This window comes from Brassica rapa, chromosome A09 (assembly GCF_000309985.2).
Source record: "Brassica rapa cultivar Chiifu-401-42 chromosome A09, CAAS_Brap_v3.01, whole genome shotgun sequence".
NCBI classification, from domain to species: Eukaryota; Viridiplantae; Streptophyta; class Magnoliopsida; order Brassicales; family Brassicaceae; genus Brassica; species Brassica rapa.
Window position 1 is genome coordinate 35,568,632 of NC_024803.2, and position 15,927 is coordinate 35,584,558.

Below are 15,927 nucleotides of genomic sequence, written 5' to 3' on the forward strand. Positions count from 1 at the left end.
TCACAAATTTAGAAAGTTTTTAAAAAATTAAACTTTTCGCTTCATAGATTTATATTATCGAGTAAATATTAAACATTTGTTTTTTTTAATTTTTAAAATAAAATATATAGTTTAAAATTTGTTTTCATTGGTTTAAGGTAGTACTAGTAAAAATTAATCATTGTTAGATAATATGATTTTTGTTATTTTAAAAAAAATTATAATTTTAAAAATTAACATCGACAAATATTTATATATTTAATTTATAATATTTATAAATCCAATGTATCATCTATTCTTTAAATCTAATTATTGATAGTCCAATAAAAATTTCTGGTAGACACAAAATTTAAATGATAAGATTACAGATTAAATGTAACATGAATTTATAAGAATAGGTTCGTTTTTAAAAAAAAAATCACATATGAATCAAAGTTGTGATTTCTGTTATAAAACATAAGAAGGGTTATGGTCAATGTTTATTTTTATCCATTCATTTCACAATGCTACATCCTACATGTTTTACACGTTCACGCGTTTTTTTTTTGGTAGAGACCTTTTTTCATTAGTTGTGAACTATTTCACCTACCAATAACTACAAATATAGATTCAAAAATGCTATGCAATAGTTGCATCAGAAGTGCAAAAAAAAATTTCTAATAAACATGAGAATCGGAGTAATTTCTATTTTTATCTTTTTCTTTAACTAAATTTATTTTTATCGTAGAGATACATTCCATATAAAATAATGATGAACTTGTTGACAATAAAATAAAATAATGATGAACTGACCAAAGCCAATTATGGGGATTGTGACGAGGTATGCTGGTCCAGTATATGTGTCTGTGGTCATTTATACACATTCGTCTTTAACTTCTAAATGGTGATTTTTAAATTAATTAGGTTCATACATAACAAAATATACGATGTAGACCAAAAAATAATCAGCAACTGCAGATCATTTTCTGGTCAAGATTACTAATAATTAACAACATCAGTAATCAATTTGTTCATGAACAAAATACCTTCACATATTTCCTGTTCAAAAACAACATTATACAATAATTTTTTTTTTTTTTTTGTAGAAAAGAAGGGTTCAAAAACAACATTATACAATAAATTGATGCCATCAGAAATCTCTTATTCTTCAGACGTTGAAGAGGAGTGTTCTCATTCTCCAGACTTTTGACAATCATTAAAATCTAATGTTCTTCTTTTTTCTTTCTCAGAAAGCTTCCCTCTCTCGAAGAATCTTCTGTCCCATATACCTACACATTTTATAAGTCTCCAACAATCGCATCTTATATTGAAAAACACGTCTTGATAAGTTTGTTTCATTAGGTTTATGCATGTATTTACCTTCCGAGCATCATGATTGTGGCTTGAGGATTAGTCCCTGGAGACTTGAGAAACGTGGATGCATCGATGACCCTCAAAGCATCAACCCCTAATACTTTGTAATCATTATCGACCACATTTCCAACTTGACAACCTCCATGGTAATGATAAATAGTCATCGTCGTATCCATACAATACTGCTTCAAATCAGACGTAGAAGTTATGTGCCTTGGCCTCAGATTGATAGGAAGAGCAAGAATGAGATTTAATAGTCCACGCCCGTTTACTCCAGGGTACTTGTAACTGGAATATCCCTTCGAATCTATCACATTTATGATAGCACTAAGTCCTTTAACACAGTTATTCAAATCCTCTGGGTCTTGGTAGTAGTTGAATGTCACCGAAGGGTTATCATCTGGATTTGTGTTCCGCAGCTCCAAGTGACCTCGAGAGAGAGGTCCAGACACTTTCTGAATAATCACACCCGCTTGTGTCGTCACGTTTAATCCAAGATCCAACGATTTCAAAAGGTTTGAGATGGATTGGCTAGGGAACTTTAGCTACATAATAAAAAAAAATAGTTTGTGTTAAACCAAATTTATAATAATTAGGTTATATGAAATCTCTATAACCTAATTAATTACTTACCTTATTAAGAAGATCTAAAACGCCATTGAAGAAGGTACGAGTCAAACTAATGGAGAGACTTAAGCCACTTCCACCTTCAATGTAACTAGAAAAGTTAGGTATCCCAACTACTTGGACAAGGGATACCTCTACGGGTTTAGGAGAAGGGATGAAGACCGGGTGCATTGGGTTATCACCCATCCCTTGTCCAACCATTGGGTGGTCTAAGATGATAGGATTCACCCCATGGGCTGCAAGATGGGCTGCAGGGCCTACACCACTCAGCATCAATAGTTGAGGACTTGCGATGGCGCCCGCTGATAAGATCACCTCACTCCTTGCGTCTTGTACCGTAAGTTCAGCTGTGTGGAACACTCCATTTGCATCTTGAAATATCACCCCATATGCCTTGGGCCTTGAGTTCCCTGTAAAACAAAAATATTCACATAAAAATGATAGATAAGAATTTATGGTTATGTTCAACAGCAAATGGCTGCAATAATAAAATGATGCGTTATAACTTAGAAACAACAAAGCTATTAAAACCATGATTAATGCTGATTTCTTAGGATGAGGTTCTTATATTTTTTATTTAAGAAACTTTCTTAGATTTTTTAGTGAAAATTAATTTAAGAAATGTTTCTTATATTATATTACGTTAAGAACCTCACCCTAAGAGAATCACATTAATCATGCTCAATAATCGAAAGTCACCATTTCTATCTGAATTGAGATTTAGTATTACAAAAAGAAGTTTCTTTTGTAAAATTTGAGTTTGTTTAGTTATTTATCATGTCTTCATCTCGGTTAGTATTATGTACTTGTGTCATAACCAAAGTTTAAATTTGTAAATGTGCGTTTATGAATGATGTTGTAGGCTTGTAGCCGTCAGAGAAAAGGTACTATTCACATTATGGATTTACTAACTAAACATAATTCTTTAGTTATGGCTTAAAAATATAATATTACATCTTTCATGTTACAATATTTTTGAACAATATATGCTCTCATTAAATATAATGACACATTATTAGCATATCTAGCTAATGAATAAAAAGTTAATAAATTAAGGAAGTGTTAAAAAAAATTTTTGTTTTCTATAATTTGTTTTTTCTTTCCGACTAGATATTTTTTCTTCTGAAAGGAACATGTCAACTACAGACACAATTTGTATCATAATTAAACAAAATATTAGTTTCGTGTAACCTACGCCATCTCTCTCGCCCTTCCTAACCCTCACGAGTCATCCCGTCTCAGTCATAAATCATGAAGACATGCATTATTTTTAGTTTGACATCGCATGCATGCAATTAATACAAATCAATACCTTTAGTGGTGAAGAGGATTTTATGGACAGAAGCGTGCAAGTAGACAGCAATCGTATTCGGATTAGCATATTCCAACAAATCAGCCGCCGTGTGTCTATGACCATCCGGATCAAATATCGTACCACCAACTTTGGTCCCATGAACATGTTCGTAGGTGAAACCATTATACGGAACCACTCCAGCCTCCAAAAGACCATCTATAAACGCCGTTTGCCATCCCTTAATATGTGGCTCGAACACCAACTTCTTCTCGACCCACTCGTAAGCAGCTTCGACCTCTTCTCTTACCCAACCAGTTTCCGCCACGAACTCATCTTCCGCACGTGAATAGAATCCAGCGTTTAGCACCGTTCCTCCTCCTAGCACACGTGCGCGTGTGTTGAAAACGCCGTCTTCGGAGATGAAAAGCTGCGACCATGAGTTTGGGTCGGTTATGTTTATGAGTGTGTTTGCGAAGTTTCCGATGTCCGTGGCTGCCGGGTTGTCGTAAGGGGACCCGCCGCGTTCGAGAACTAAAACGGTGGCGTTTTGAGAGAGCGTTGCGGCTAGTGCAGATCCGGCGGTTCCTCCTCCGATGATTATGTAGTCAAAGTGAGATAACGTTGGTCCCGATGTAGCATCTTTCAGAAAACTATAATAACCAGCTTCACCAACAACAACATTTTCAACAAAGGTTGAGTTAGTATACTAATGGTATCCTAAAATGCATAAACTAAATGGGTTGGTAGAGGAAATAATAATTGTACCTTCATCTGAAGAACACAAGTCGTGGAAGATGAAAGTTGCGACGAGAATTAACCGAAATAATGGGGAATTGTAAAGATCCATTATACTGTAAGATCTTGGTTTGCAAACCAAGACTAGGGGTTCACCGAAATAATGGGGAAATGTAAAGATCCTTTATATTAACCCCATGGATACTGACCACATGGACCATACGATGGTGGCTTTGGACTTTTGGTTTCTTCTTCTAGTTGTGCAACATGGTTTTTTCTTTTCAAACCTTTAATTTATGGCACCGTTAATTGAGTCTATATCTTCCACTGTTGGATAGCTTTTGTTTTTCACTAATTAATATAGTAATAATAGTCAGCGTTACTATGCACTCCTTATTATGCACGTTTTCTCGTCTACACAAATTTGTTAATATGTATTTATAAGTATGCGGACATATTTTTAGAAACAACAATGATGTCAAGGGAGTCATGATTTGTCTAATTATTTTAATTTATATGGAATTTTAATTTACTAAATTAAGGATATTAATCATGGTTTGGGAGATAAGATTTGCTTTTCAGGACATTTATTTGATAAATTGTCCATTTTGTATAATAAGATAGCACATTACATGAAAGTATCACATGTTCAAAATTTGTTAATTGACAGACTATTGATATTTTATTAGTCGGGGATTTTCACACATTTTTTTTGAAACATGCTTTTCACAGATTATCTGTCTAATCTACTCTGTTTGGCCAGATTAAAAATCATCGTTTGCATGAACACGTGAAGACATTAACAGAATATTAAAATTGTAAAACGTAAGTTTCAAAAGTTCAACTTACTTTTATAATGCAAATATTACATACGTAACATTAAAATTGACCATAAATTTTACCAAAAAAAAATGACCATAAACAAACTTGTTCGCTATTTCTATATATTTTATCTTTAAAAAAAACATTGTGTACACTGTCAGTTAATTACAACACGTTGTTCATAGTTATGAAAACAATTAACTAATTAGGATGAATAGCTGGACATATTTTACTATATCCAGAAAAAGTGATTGGTTTGAGAAACACACACACACATATATATATATAATACTCTTTATATTTCATATTAATTGTCGTTGCAGAAAAAAATTATCGTTATAAAATAAGTGTCGTTTTCGATTTTTAATAAAAAAATATTAATTTTATTCAACAATTTATTTTTCTATTGATTGAGATATGGTTAGGTGTATAGATAATTATGTTTTTATATAAAAAATATATAAAATTAATTATTTATTTAATTTGTGTGCACAAATCCAAAACTACACTTGAAATGAAACGGAAGGTGTATATAGTTTTTTGGTAAAATATATATAATATATATATACTTTACATTTATCAACATTTTTTAGTTGTACTCCTGTTTCAAGTTGTGATTTTTCTCTTTTTTAGTTGTGATTTTCTTGCAATATTTATTTCACAATTTTGATATTTTATATTTCTAACATACAATTACTATCATTTGTCTCAATTTATTCCTACTGCTTATATATTTTAATGAACACACTACAGTAAATATACATTATAAAGTAAAGATAACTGGCGATTACACATAATTTATCAATATGTGAGATAAAACTAAAACATAATAATTTCCAAAAATCGTATTGAGATGGTAGAGGACGGCAGGTCTTCCGTTTGTGGTTGTGAAGATGAATCTTATATCATTTTTAATGGTGATTAATGTTAAAGATCAGAAAATAAAATATTGTCTTAATGTCATATATATTAACTACGTGTTGTCACCTCCGGTAAACCCGTCTCAAAAATGTCGCTGATATAATTGAATGTATTTAATACTAAAGCTATACTGCAAAAAGTTTGGTACACTTTTAATTGCAAGGGCAAACTGGTAGTTGGAGATCCTATAAGAGACCTGTGAAAATGTTGTTGGATATTGTTGTACGCTGATGATGAAAATACTCGCATGGTAAAAGAAGGAAACAATAACTATATGATATATAATCCCCACATGATTAGAAAGCATGTATAGTTTTGCAGATAATCTTCTCATTTCACTACAAAAAATAGTTATATTGTGACCAAATTATTTATCACAATAAAACACAATTCGTTACAATAAAAACACTGTGACATATTTGTGATAATTTCATAGTGGTTACAATACAGTCGTCGCAATTTATTTTTTTATTTTTGTAACTTAAATCGTTGCAAATTTTGTTCGTAACAAAAATTGTTGCAATGTTACGACCATTACATATAGTAACTATTCTGTCACAAATATCAACCATATATAAAAGTAATAAAAATGATACAATTACCAACTACAATTAACATAACAAATTTGTCATATTTTGTGACTATCACAACGTGCTAATTGCGTCTCTGATTACCACTGAAATATAGTCTCTAACCGTCACAAATAAATAGTAAGAACATTTCTTGTAGTGTTTCTGCTCTTCCTTAACTAGGAAACCTTTTGTTTAATTTTTGATATAGTCCATTTATCTTTCGGGGTTGCTTTTTCTTTCTTTCTCTGGTGTTGTTTTAGTTTATTTTTCATTCCGCTACTTGTTTTCTTTGTAACTTCTGTCAAAAAAGAAAATTTGGTATAAAATTTAACATTTACACCAAAAAAACACTTCATAGTTTTTGCATACAAATTAATAGTAAAACTAAAACCAAAACATGAATCAGTCCATCAAACGTCCAAGATGTTGTCTCGGCTCTCTAACACATGATAGATTACAAAGATTAATGTATTTTGTTTCTTGAGTTCACAAACAATCTTCAATGACAACTGGTTCATGGATTGAATAATAATGAAAACAAAACTCATGTTAAAATAATGGTTAAATATTGAATAACAATTAAGTTATACCAAATAATTGGCTAGGTTTTTTTGTTATAAATGCATCTCTCTTATTCAAACAAAAACGTTTTCTTGTACCTAATATTTACTATAGAATTTTAAATTAAATACATATTTATATTATAAAGTAATTATGGAAACAATATTATACTGTTATTTATGTTTCCAAACAACATAATTTACGAAATACTATAATTAATTTTGTGTTCAAACAATATAAAATATTATAATTTATGAAAACATTCAAACATTTAGATAATTAATTTTGTGTTCAAAGAATATAAAATATTATAATTTATGAAAACATTCAAATAATTTATGAAAAATTGATAAACAAGAATAACTTATTTTGCAGGTTTAGATAACAAAAAAATAATCCAATCAATATAAAATCAAGTAAATTAATAGGTTATTCTATTTATATTTTCATAAATAAAATCAAATTCATTTAAATTTAAATAAACTTTCATATTAAATTAAATAATTTATAAATAAAATACAATAAAATGAAACCAGATAATTTTTAGTCATAAGATTTATTTGATTTGATTTTATTGCATTTTATTTATATAAATTATTTAATTTAATATAAAAGTTTATTTAAATTCTATAATACAAAATTTATCAAAATATTTCATACAATTATTCAAATAAATTAAAAATAAATTATTAAATATTCATAACAAAAAGAGTTGAAATAATTAAAAAATAAAATTAAATAATATCTTATAAAATTTCATATTTAATAAATACAAATAATAGTATTATGTATATAAATATTCAAATACACTAAAATGAAAAGTTAAAATATTTTGATTTTGTAAATTATATTTTCCTAAAAAATATTCCCGCACTTTAAAAATCTACAAAAAAAACAGTTTATATTGAAACAACAAATAATCTGCATGATCGTGCATATCCAAGAAAAAAAAACATAAAATGATTGTACATATGTTTATTTGTTTTTTTTCGTAAGGCTGTTAGATGATATCTTCAATTTAGAAATGGATAATTACAAAATCTGTTGGGCCAAATCTCTATTTATTTACATGTCTGTTTTTTGTTGGGTGAATTCTTTTCAAACAAATCAGAATGAATGATTTCATAAAATAAATATATATACGAAAATAACGTTATAGAATATTATATAGCTAATTGAGTAAAATTTACATACATTTTAATCAATTAAAAGTTTTAATTTTATTTTATAATTAAAATATATAGAGCAAAAAAAAATAGAGCATAAGAGTATGTATATGAAGCGTAATTAATACTATTGCTTAGTAACCACTCCCTTACTTATACAACATTATACTATCTTCTTTATAAAACATTAATATTTCATTCTTTATATTGATGGTTAGTAAATATCTGGTCCAAAAGGTGTATATCGTTTGAATACTGGATTATATATTATAGTATTCCAAAATTAGCACTCATTCATATTTGACCGATCCATCTTTTTCACATACAGATTTTTAGGTTTACTTGTTTAACTGCGGATCCAGATCGAATACGGAAAACTGAATAAAATTATTGATACATATATTCATTTTAATAACATAAATATGTAAATTAAGATTTTAAAAATAATATTTAATACCAACTAACATTTTTAATCCAAAAATCAATTTTACGCAGCTCAAAATCCAGTTATCAAATTAAAAGGCAAACTGGCCTATTTCTTTAACAAAGGTCTATTGTACACAAATACCGTTGACTATTGATGATACATTGTTTCTCACGATCCACGTATGGTTTCTATATATCATTTGGAGTAGCACATTAGACAAAAGCATGATAAATTGAAAAGTTCTCGTAGTCCAATGAAGTTGAAAAGGGCCATGAAATAAATGAGTTTTGCCATTATTTTATCATCCATCCTACTCTTTTACATGGAGTTTTTGAAAATAAAAAAATAAACTCGGAAAGTTTGGCCACTTCATAAGATAATAATGTCAAACCCCAACGTTTTGATCTTAACGATCTTCACAACATAATGATCGAGGTTTATGAACTCTATTCCTTGTTTGAAACTTCTGAAGTTTCATTCTTGATCTCACCACAATCTTCAATCACAACTGGTTCAGAAGTAACTCCCCTCTCAGACCCAACTTTCTCCATCGCCTTCACCACATTGTACCCATCAACAACTTTCCCAAACACCACGTGCTTCCCATCGAGCCAAGCTGTCTTATCAGTGCATATAAAGAATTGAGAACCGTTCGTGTTGGGACCAGAATTAGCCATAGACAAAATCCCCGGACCAGTGTGCTTCAACTTGAAGTTCTCGTCCTGAAACTTAGCCCCGTAAATCGATTCCCCTCCGGTTCCATTCCCGCGGGTGAAATCTCCTCCTTGGCACATGAACCCTGGGATGATACGGTGAAAGGCTGAGCCTTTGTAGTGCAGTGCCTTCCCTGCTTGCCCAATACCCTTCTCTCCTGTGCATAGAGCACGAAAGTTATCAGCTGTTCTCGGTGTCACATCTGCGAATAGCTCCATCACCACACGACCCGCCTTCATCTTTCCTATCAAGATGTCAAAGAAGACCTTCGGGTTTGCCATTGTTCTTCAGATCTCTTCAATCCAAATCCTGCCAATAACAAAGTCATAACGGTTGAGACAACAGAACTTGTGGAACCATATATAACCTAACTAACAGTTTAAGCTAGAGTAGATGTAACTAAGTGATACTGTTGTCACTAGGGATTCAATTATTCAGACCAGATCTATTCAGATTATAATCAGTTTGTTAAAAACATACAGAACAGTGAAAGAAATGTCCCATTCATTAGAATTGTCGATAAGAAAGAGAGGGATTCTTATAACACAGAGATTTTTTTGAATCTCAATGAATGGTTTTAAGATTTAGCACAAATATTGAGCTCGCAGGCGATTTAAACTATACGTTATCTACAAGCCTTCGATATGTGCTTTTACGCAATTTCAACGCAAGTTTACAGAGATATAAACCAACAGTGGGTCGAATTGAAGTACAGAAAAAAACAATACCGTCGAAAGGAAGTACCTTTTTGCAGATGGAAGTCGTCTTCTCAACACGGGTCTGTTGATTTTGGCTTTCTATGAAGCAGGTGAGCAGTTATATAACGGCTCAGTGGACTGAGGGAATTGGGAGCTAGGGTTTTACTAGGGCTTTTGACAGATTGAGTCATATATTTATTTTTGCACATCAGTTAATAGGCTCATCGAAAAGGCCCATTATATGATTTAGGCCCAACACTAGAATTACCATCTAAGAAAACTTGAGTTTGGCAATGGATAATGATTTCTCACTTTTATCTCAAAAACTAAAAATGATTTTATTGATTTAAACCTCCAACTATTTTAGATAAAAATCCTTAACTAAAAATTTTATGTTTTTAAATCTTCAACTATTAAATCGTCTTTTCTGAACGGATAAATTGAAATGCAATGTTTAATTTAATCACAGAAACGATATGAGATGCGTAAAACTCCTTTGGGTTTTAATGATTTAAACCCACAACTATTTTAAAGCAGATGAAATTTTTTTAACTAAAATTCTATATTTTTAAACCTTCAACTATTGAAACGTTAATGCATGTAACCCTCCATCGATGGTGTCGTCTATTCTGAACAGAGTCCCACTAAATTGAAATGCGATGTTTCATTTAAGTACATAAACGACATGAGATGTTTTAAAACAACACGATTGATGTCAAAACGGCATGATTTTTAGGTGCATTAAAAACTTTAGTTTGGTTGTTCATGGTGGTTGGTGTATTGATGGCACAAACAATATCGTAACTACTTGAAGATGAAAATGATAGGGTAAAATGTTAGGTGCATTAAGAACTTTAGTTTGGTTGTTCATGGTGGTTGGTGTATTAACAGCACAAACAATATCGTAAATACTTGAAGATGAGGATGATAGGATAAAATGCTCATTTTAGAAAGAAAAAAATAACAAACAAAAATAATGGTATTTTTGTGAATAATCTGATATTTTAGGATAAACAGGGCAAACGAAATTTCCAAAAAATTCATAAATTAGTTTTATGTTTGATTTTGAGTTTTGAGTCAGTTTTACAAAAATACTAAGTTTATATTCTCAAATAAAGTTTTTGTAAATTGTTCTTGTTGCGTGTGGTTGATTGGTACTATAATCTGCATCATAGTCATCATACATCAAACTGAAAAGTCACGAGAAGTTATAAAGTCAATTTAATTAACCATTTTAAAACTCGACACCTAGCTTAAAGAAATTCAAAAGGCTAGCATGTGGATTAAATGAACATGGATCATGCAGGTTTGAAGATGCCATACTGCCGCAGTAATGGGTTATCTTGTGGTTTGTCTTGCGAGGCCGGGTCATCTTTTTCTTCCACGTACATTAAATGTGGAAAAGAAATATGGACATACTATAATTCAGTTGCCTGTAATTGTTTCTTTGTTGATAATCAATTTAAAATTTCAACAAAAATAAAATAAAAATGGACATACTATAGAGGTATTATTGACATCTCACTAACCCCTGCACTCATCATGTGTATATATCACGAAGAAGAGTGAATATGAAAAGAAATAAAACACAAAACAGACAAGAGAGAGAGAGAGAGAGAGAGAGAGAGAGAGAGAGAGAGAGAGAGAGAGAGAGAGAGAGAGAGAGAGAGAGAGAGAGAGAGAGAAAATGAGTTGTATACTCTGTCACTTGTTTCTGCTACTTGTACTGAAATTTTTTTCAGCAGAGATCACCGTTTCAAGTTCTTGTCAAAGGAACTGTGGAAAGATTGCTATACCGTATCCCTTCGGAATTGGAAACGCTTGCTACCATAATGATTGGTACGAGATCAAATGCAAGAATTTCGTCCCGTTTCTGCCCAGGATCAGCAAGGAAGTGTGGTCCAAATCGATCTTCCGAGACCATTAGCGACGGAGATGACTTAGTTGAGAAGATTATGTAGAGAATACTATGGTATTCACTACAAAGGAGTTAGAGAAAGCGATAGAAGGCTTCAGTTTGGGGAGGGTGCTTGGCCGAGGTGGTCAAGGGACTGTGTTTAAAGGCATGTTAACTGATGGAAGGATCGTAGCAGTTAAGAAGACAGAGTTGGGGAGTTTATAAACTGATCATTCTGTCTCAGTTAAACCCACCGTAGTTTATGTTATCCCAACTGTTTGGGGTTCTTTATAAGGGCCTACTGGTTCTCTTTTTTAAGTTTATGTTTTCTTCCAAGCTCTTGCTTGTGATACAATGATTGAAGTACTCAATGACAAAATAAAACTGGAAGAGTAAGGAATATTTAGATTAAGTTTTGTAAGTATTTTGAAATATAAGATGTGAAGATATTATTGATTTAGTGTAAAGCCGATTTGATTCCCTATACTTTATAAACCAAAAAAAGAAAAAGATTAATCAAAATCAGAAAATATGAATACCAAAAAAAAAAAAAAAAACATTGAACATCTCTAATCATAGTTCATTGAATCCTTGTTGAATCCCGTGAGGTCAGTTTGTACCTTTGTTATGGAAAAATTATATATAGGATGAAGGCTTGTGTTTAAGGACGCCATTATACACATCCGTAAACCATTGGAGAAATAAGAGAATAGGGTCAAGCTTATTTAGCATTTCAACGCTGTCTTGCACCAGACATACATTGATAGTTTGTCTACTCAAAGGTTTGTGAATCAGAAATGTAAACAAAAACTAAAGGCTTAATAGTCCCGAACCAAAACAGATCAAAGCAACAAGAGTTTATAAGAGATTACAAACAAAATAGAGTAAGCAGCAGTAGCAGCAGTTCATAAGAAGATGACTACACCAAAAACTAGATTAAGCAGCAGCAGCTTCCAGAAGCCCTTGATCGAAATGCCATGTTCCTAAACACATAAACAAAGTGTGAGTGGACGAAACGAGGAACATGTACTTATTATTTTTTAAAGTGAGAAAACAAATGGTTACCATGTCCTTTGCCGAGTCTTCTGAGCTGAGCTACATATTCAGAGATTTTCTTAATTGCTTCAACCTGCGAAAGTCAAATTTATATTTTAATATCGTTAGATCCCCTTTTGACAGGGCTTTAGATCATCATGTCTTTGCCACTAACATAGAACGTGTTTTGTTTTTACCTGTTCGTTCAAAAACTCGCTCTCAATGAAGTCTGCCAACTGCACATCATCGTTCTTGGAAGCCACCTATTCAAATGCAACAAGTTGTTTTTTTTTTAATACATTAAACTTAAAAAAAAGAAGACTTGAATGCCGTAAAAACAAGAAATGGTCTTACACTGTGCACGTTGAGGAGCTTCTCATTGACCAGTTTCTCCAATGACAGAGCCAGCTCCATGGCTGCAACAAACAAAGAACCTCATTATGCATATCCTAACAAATTTCTAAAAATTAAAAGACACAATCTTTTGATTTTTTTCCTCATCCACAATCTCAGAAACGGCAAACTGAAGCTTACCATAGAGAGCATCTCCTTTCTCAGCGTGATCAAACTCAGACTGAGGCATCACCATGGGCTGTAACTTAACCCTCCCACCACGTTTGTTCTGTAAACCACATGAAGAAAAAAGATGTTAGAAACAAAACTCAAATCAAACAGGGCTAACAATATGAAACACATTGGTCAACAAACCTGATACTCCATCAACATCTCAGCGTGATCTCGCTCTTCCACACTCGAGTCCTTGAAAAACCTGATAATAACAACACATCAAACAAACTCATTAATCAAAAACAAAGACATAAACTTTAGCAAGACAAGACATTAATCAACACAAAGACACAAACTTTATCAAAGAACTGAATTAAAAAATCTAAACTTTTCCACTTACTTGGCAAGACCTTTGAGAGCAACGTTGTCACGATCGAAGTAAGCGTACAAGGCGTGATACACATAAGACACGTTGTACTCAACACTACAACAAAAAGAACCAATCTCATCAATCAACAACAGATTAACAACGCTATAAACGTTAGAATCCAACACGAAAAAGAAAAAGAAAAACTCACTTGATCTGCTCGTTGACGGCAGCTTCGCACTCGGGAGAGTATAGATGGCGAGCAAGAGAGAGCTGTGGACTCGAAGGGACGAGATCGAGCTCCTTCTTCACCTCCTCAAACGGCTCGAAAACGACGCCGCTCAGGGTTTGCGTGGAGGCAGAAACAGAGAAGGAGAGGTTTCTTGATTTTCCCGAAGAAACGGGAAGACTCAATGAGGAGGAGGAGGAGAGGGGAGAGGTGTCCTTGTTGACTCCTCCATGGATGTTCACGAGCGAGAAAGCAGAAGCGGATTTGAGAAGCATTTTTGTATGAATCTCGGACAGAGGAGAAGAGGTTTTTTTGTGAGGCTGATGGTGGCGGAAGAGGAGAATATGTAATGCGAGGTTATGTGGATGATGACGATGGCGATGATTGACACGTGGGTGGACACGATTGAGAGTTGGTGAAGGCGCGTGGCAGGCTTGTGGCGTTGTTGCTTTGCTGGAAGATTTTCTTTCCTTTTTCTTTTGGTTTGCATTGATATTTGCGTTAGATTTGGAAAGGAATCATATACTGGAAAATAGTAAATATCTTTTTTTTGGGGTAAATAGTTAATATCTTTGTATAAATAGAAACATTCTTTAAGTCAAAATGCTTTCACCAATAAACGAGAATAGTAATAGGAAACTTAAATATTCAACTTTCTCTTTAGATATTTAAAATCTTATAAATATATATTATTTACGATTTGTCTCTATGATTACATTATTGATTTTTCCCTAGCATATATTAATTATACTAGGTATTTTCCTGCCACATGTGCAGTCATAATTTTTTAATTAAAATTATATTTAAAATAAAATTTTATTATTGTTTTAGAATTTATTATTTTCTTACTCATATTTTAATTTGAATTTAGAATTAACAGAATATAAAATTAAGAAAAATAAAAAAAATGTTTATTTTAATTTATATTTAAGAGTACATATGTATATATTTAAAATTATAATCTTCGATAGATTTTTTATCTATTTTTTGGATAAAATATTAAATCAACTTGTATAAATTAATAAAACAAAATTGATATAAAAGTTGTATAATTATCAAAAAGTAAAACTAAACAGTATTTCCAAAATTTATAGATATATAAAATAAACTATTGATATTACGATTAAAAAATTCTAATTGTTTAAAAAGTTGTAAAAATAATCAAAATTTTTTTACTAATAAAATTGTATAATTATAAAAAAATAAAATAAATAATATTCAAATTTTGTAAAGAGTTATTATATTTCTATTATATATCATTCAGTGTCATATTTGAATAGATTTACATTAATGATTATGTATAATTTACTACTATATTCTAAAAAATTACCACAAATATAAATAAACATTAATGTAGGGGTGTTAAAATGAGCTAGCTCAGCTCATAGTGAGTTCAGATCTTTCATGAGCTAGTTCAATTCAGCCATTTATTAGATGAGTTTCAATATGTAAATTCGAACTCAGACCATCTAGATGAACTAAACGAGCTAGCTCGCGACCTAATATAAAAAAAATTATCATAAAATAAAATATTTAAATATGTTTTATTAAGTTTTATAATATTAAAAGTATGATTTCTATATTACTTATCTATGTTTTATAAAATTTAAATGTAAAACAAAATATTAAGTAAGATAATTATGGGTGATTTCTAAATTATCTCTTAGGAATATTTTGATTTACATCTAAAATTTAAAGATAGATATGAGATGAAGAATATATAAAAAATCTTTTACAGTTTCTATATATATCTAATTTTTTTTGGTTTTACATTTTAATTTTAGAAGATAAATATGTAAAACAGAAATTATCTTTTTTTTTACATAAGATATATATAATTTTAATTATAAAAATGACTAAGCTCAGGCTCATGTTCGTTAAAGATCGTTCACATAACTCGTGATCTAATTTAAGCTCGCTCATTAAACTCATTTATTAAAAGAGCCTAAAAAATAGAATGCTCATGGAAAATCAAGTTGAGTTAAGCTAACTTATGAACTGTAGCTCAATTTGACACTCCTAA

At 31.2% G+C, this 15,927-nt stretch overlaps 3 protein-coding genes across 4 annotated transcripts; all 3 read right to left on the reverse strand.

The window, feature by feature from the left end:
- Positions 1 to 899: 899 nt before the first annotated feature.
- Positions 900 to 7,301, reverse strand: LOC103841509 (protein HOTHEAD). 2 transcript variants are annotated; one of them, XM_009118054.3, is made up of 5 exons: positions 4,019 to 5,648; positions 3,272 to 3,916; positions 1,966 to 2,369; positions 1,339 to 1,877; positions 900 to 1,247 (listed from the first exon to the last, which is right to left on the reverse strand). In XM_009118054.3, the coding sequence occupies exons 1-5, from the start codon at positions 4,098 to 4,100 to the stop codon at positions 1,205 to 1,207; spliced, it is 1,713 nt and encodes a 570-aa protein (XP_009116302.2). In that variant the 5' UTR covers positions 4,101 to 5,648; the 3' UTR covers positions 900 to 1,204. The 2 variants fall into 2 exon arrangements, with proteins under 2 accessions (XP_009116302.2, XP_033136514.1); XM_033280623.1 differs by lacking the exon at positions 900 to 1,247 and adding an exon at positions 6,644 to 7,301 and having other exon boundaries at positions 1,335 to 1,877; positions 4,019 to 6,465.
- A 1,410-nt stretch (positions 7,302 to 8,711) lies between these two features.
- On the reverse strand, positions 8,712 to 10,163 carry LOC103841514 (peptidyl-prolyl cis-trans isomerase CYP19-3). Its single transcript, XM_009118057.3, has 2 exons — positions 9,916 to 10,163; positions 8,712 to 9,480 (listed from the first exon to the last, which is right to left on the reverse strand). Exon 2 carries the CDS (start codon positions 9,450 to 9,452, stop codon positions 8,904 to 8,906), a length of 549 nt encoding a protein of 182 aa, XP_009116305.1. The 5' UTR covers positions 9,453 to 9,480; positions 9,916 to 10,163; the 3' UTR covers positions 8,712 to 8,903.
- A 2,363-nt stretch (positions 10,164 to 12,526) lies between these two features.
- Positions 12,527 to 14,244, reverse strand: LOC103841515 (ferritin-3, chloroplastic). Its single transcript, XM_009118059.3, has 8 exons — positions 13,887 to 14,244; positions 13,709 to 13,792; positions 13,510 to 13,570; positions 13,336 to 13,423; positions 13,156 to 13,217; positions 12,999 to 13,064; positions 12,832 to 12,895; positions 12,527 to 12,749 (listed from the first exon to the last, which is right to left on the reverse strand). Exons 1-8 carry the CDS (start codon positions 14,177 to 14,179, stop codon positions 12,703 to 12,705), a joined length of 765 nt encoding a protein of 254 aa, XP_009116307.1. The 5' UTR covers positions 14,180 to 14,244; the 3' UTR covers positions 12,527 to 12,702.
- Between the last annotated feature and the right edge of the window lie 1,683 nt (positions 14,245 to 15,927).

Coding starts and splice junctions, on each gene's coding strand:
- LOC103841515 (XM_009118059.3), bottom strand. CDS start 14,179: ATGCTTCTCAAATCCGCTTCTGCTTTCTCGCTCGTGAACATCCATGGA. Junction 13,571..13,708: donor GCTCTCAAAGGTCTTGCCAA/GTAAGTGGAAAA, acceptor TGTTATTATCAG/GTTTTTCAAGGACTCGAGTG. Junction 12,750..12,831: donor AAGACTCGGCAAAGGACATG/GTAACCATTTGT, acceptor TTATGTGTTTAG/GAACATGGCATTTCGATCAA.
- LOC103841514 (XM_009118057.3), bottom strand. CDS start 9,452: ATGGCAAACCCGAAGGTCTTCTTTGACATCTTGATAGGAAAGATGAAG.
- LOC103841509 (XM_009118054.3), bottom strand. CDS start 4,100: ATGGATCTTTACAATTCCCCATTATTTCGGTTAATTCTCGTCGCAACT. Junction 3,917..4,018: donor CTTGTGTTCTTCAGATGAAG/GTACAATTATTA, acceptor TTGTTGGTGAAG/CTGGTTATTATAGTTTTCTG. Junction 1,878..1,965: donor TTTTAGATCTTCTTAATAAG/GTAAGTAATTAA, acceptor TTTATTATGTAG/CTAAAGTTCCCTAGCCAATC.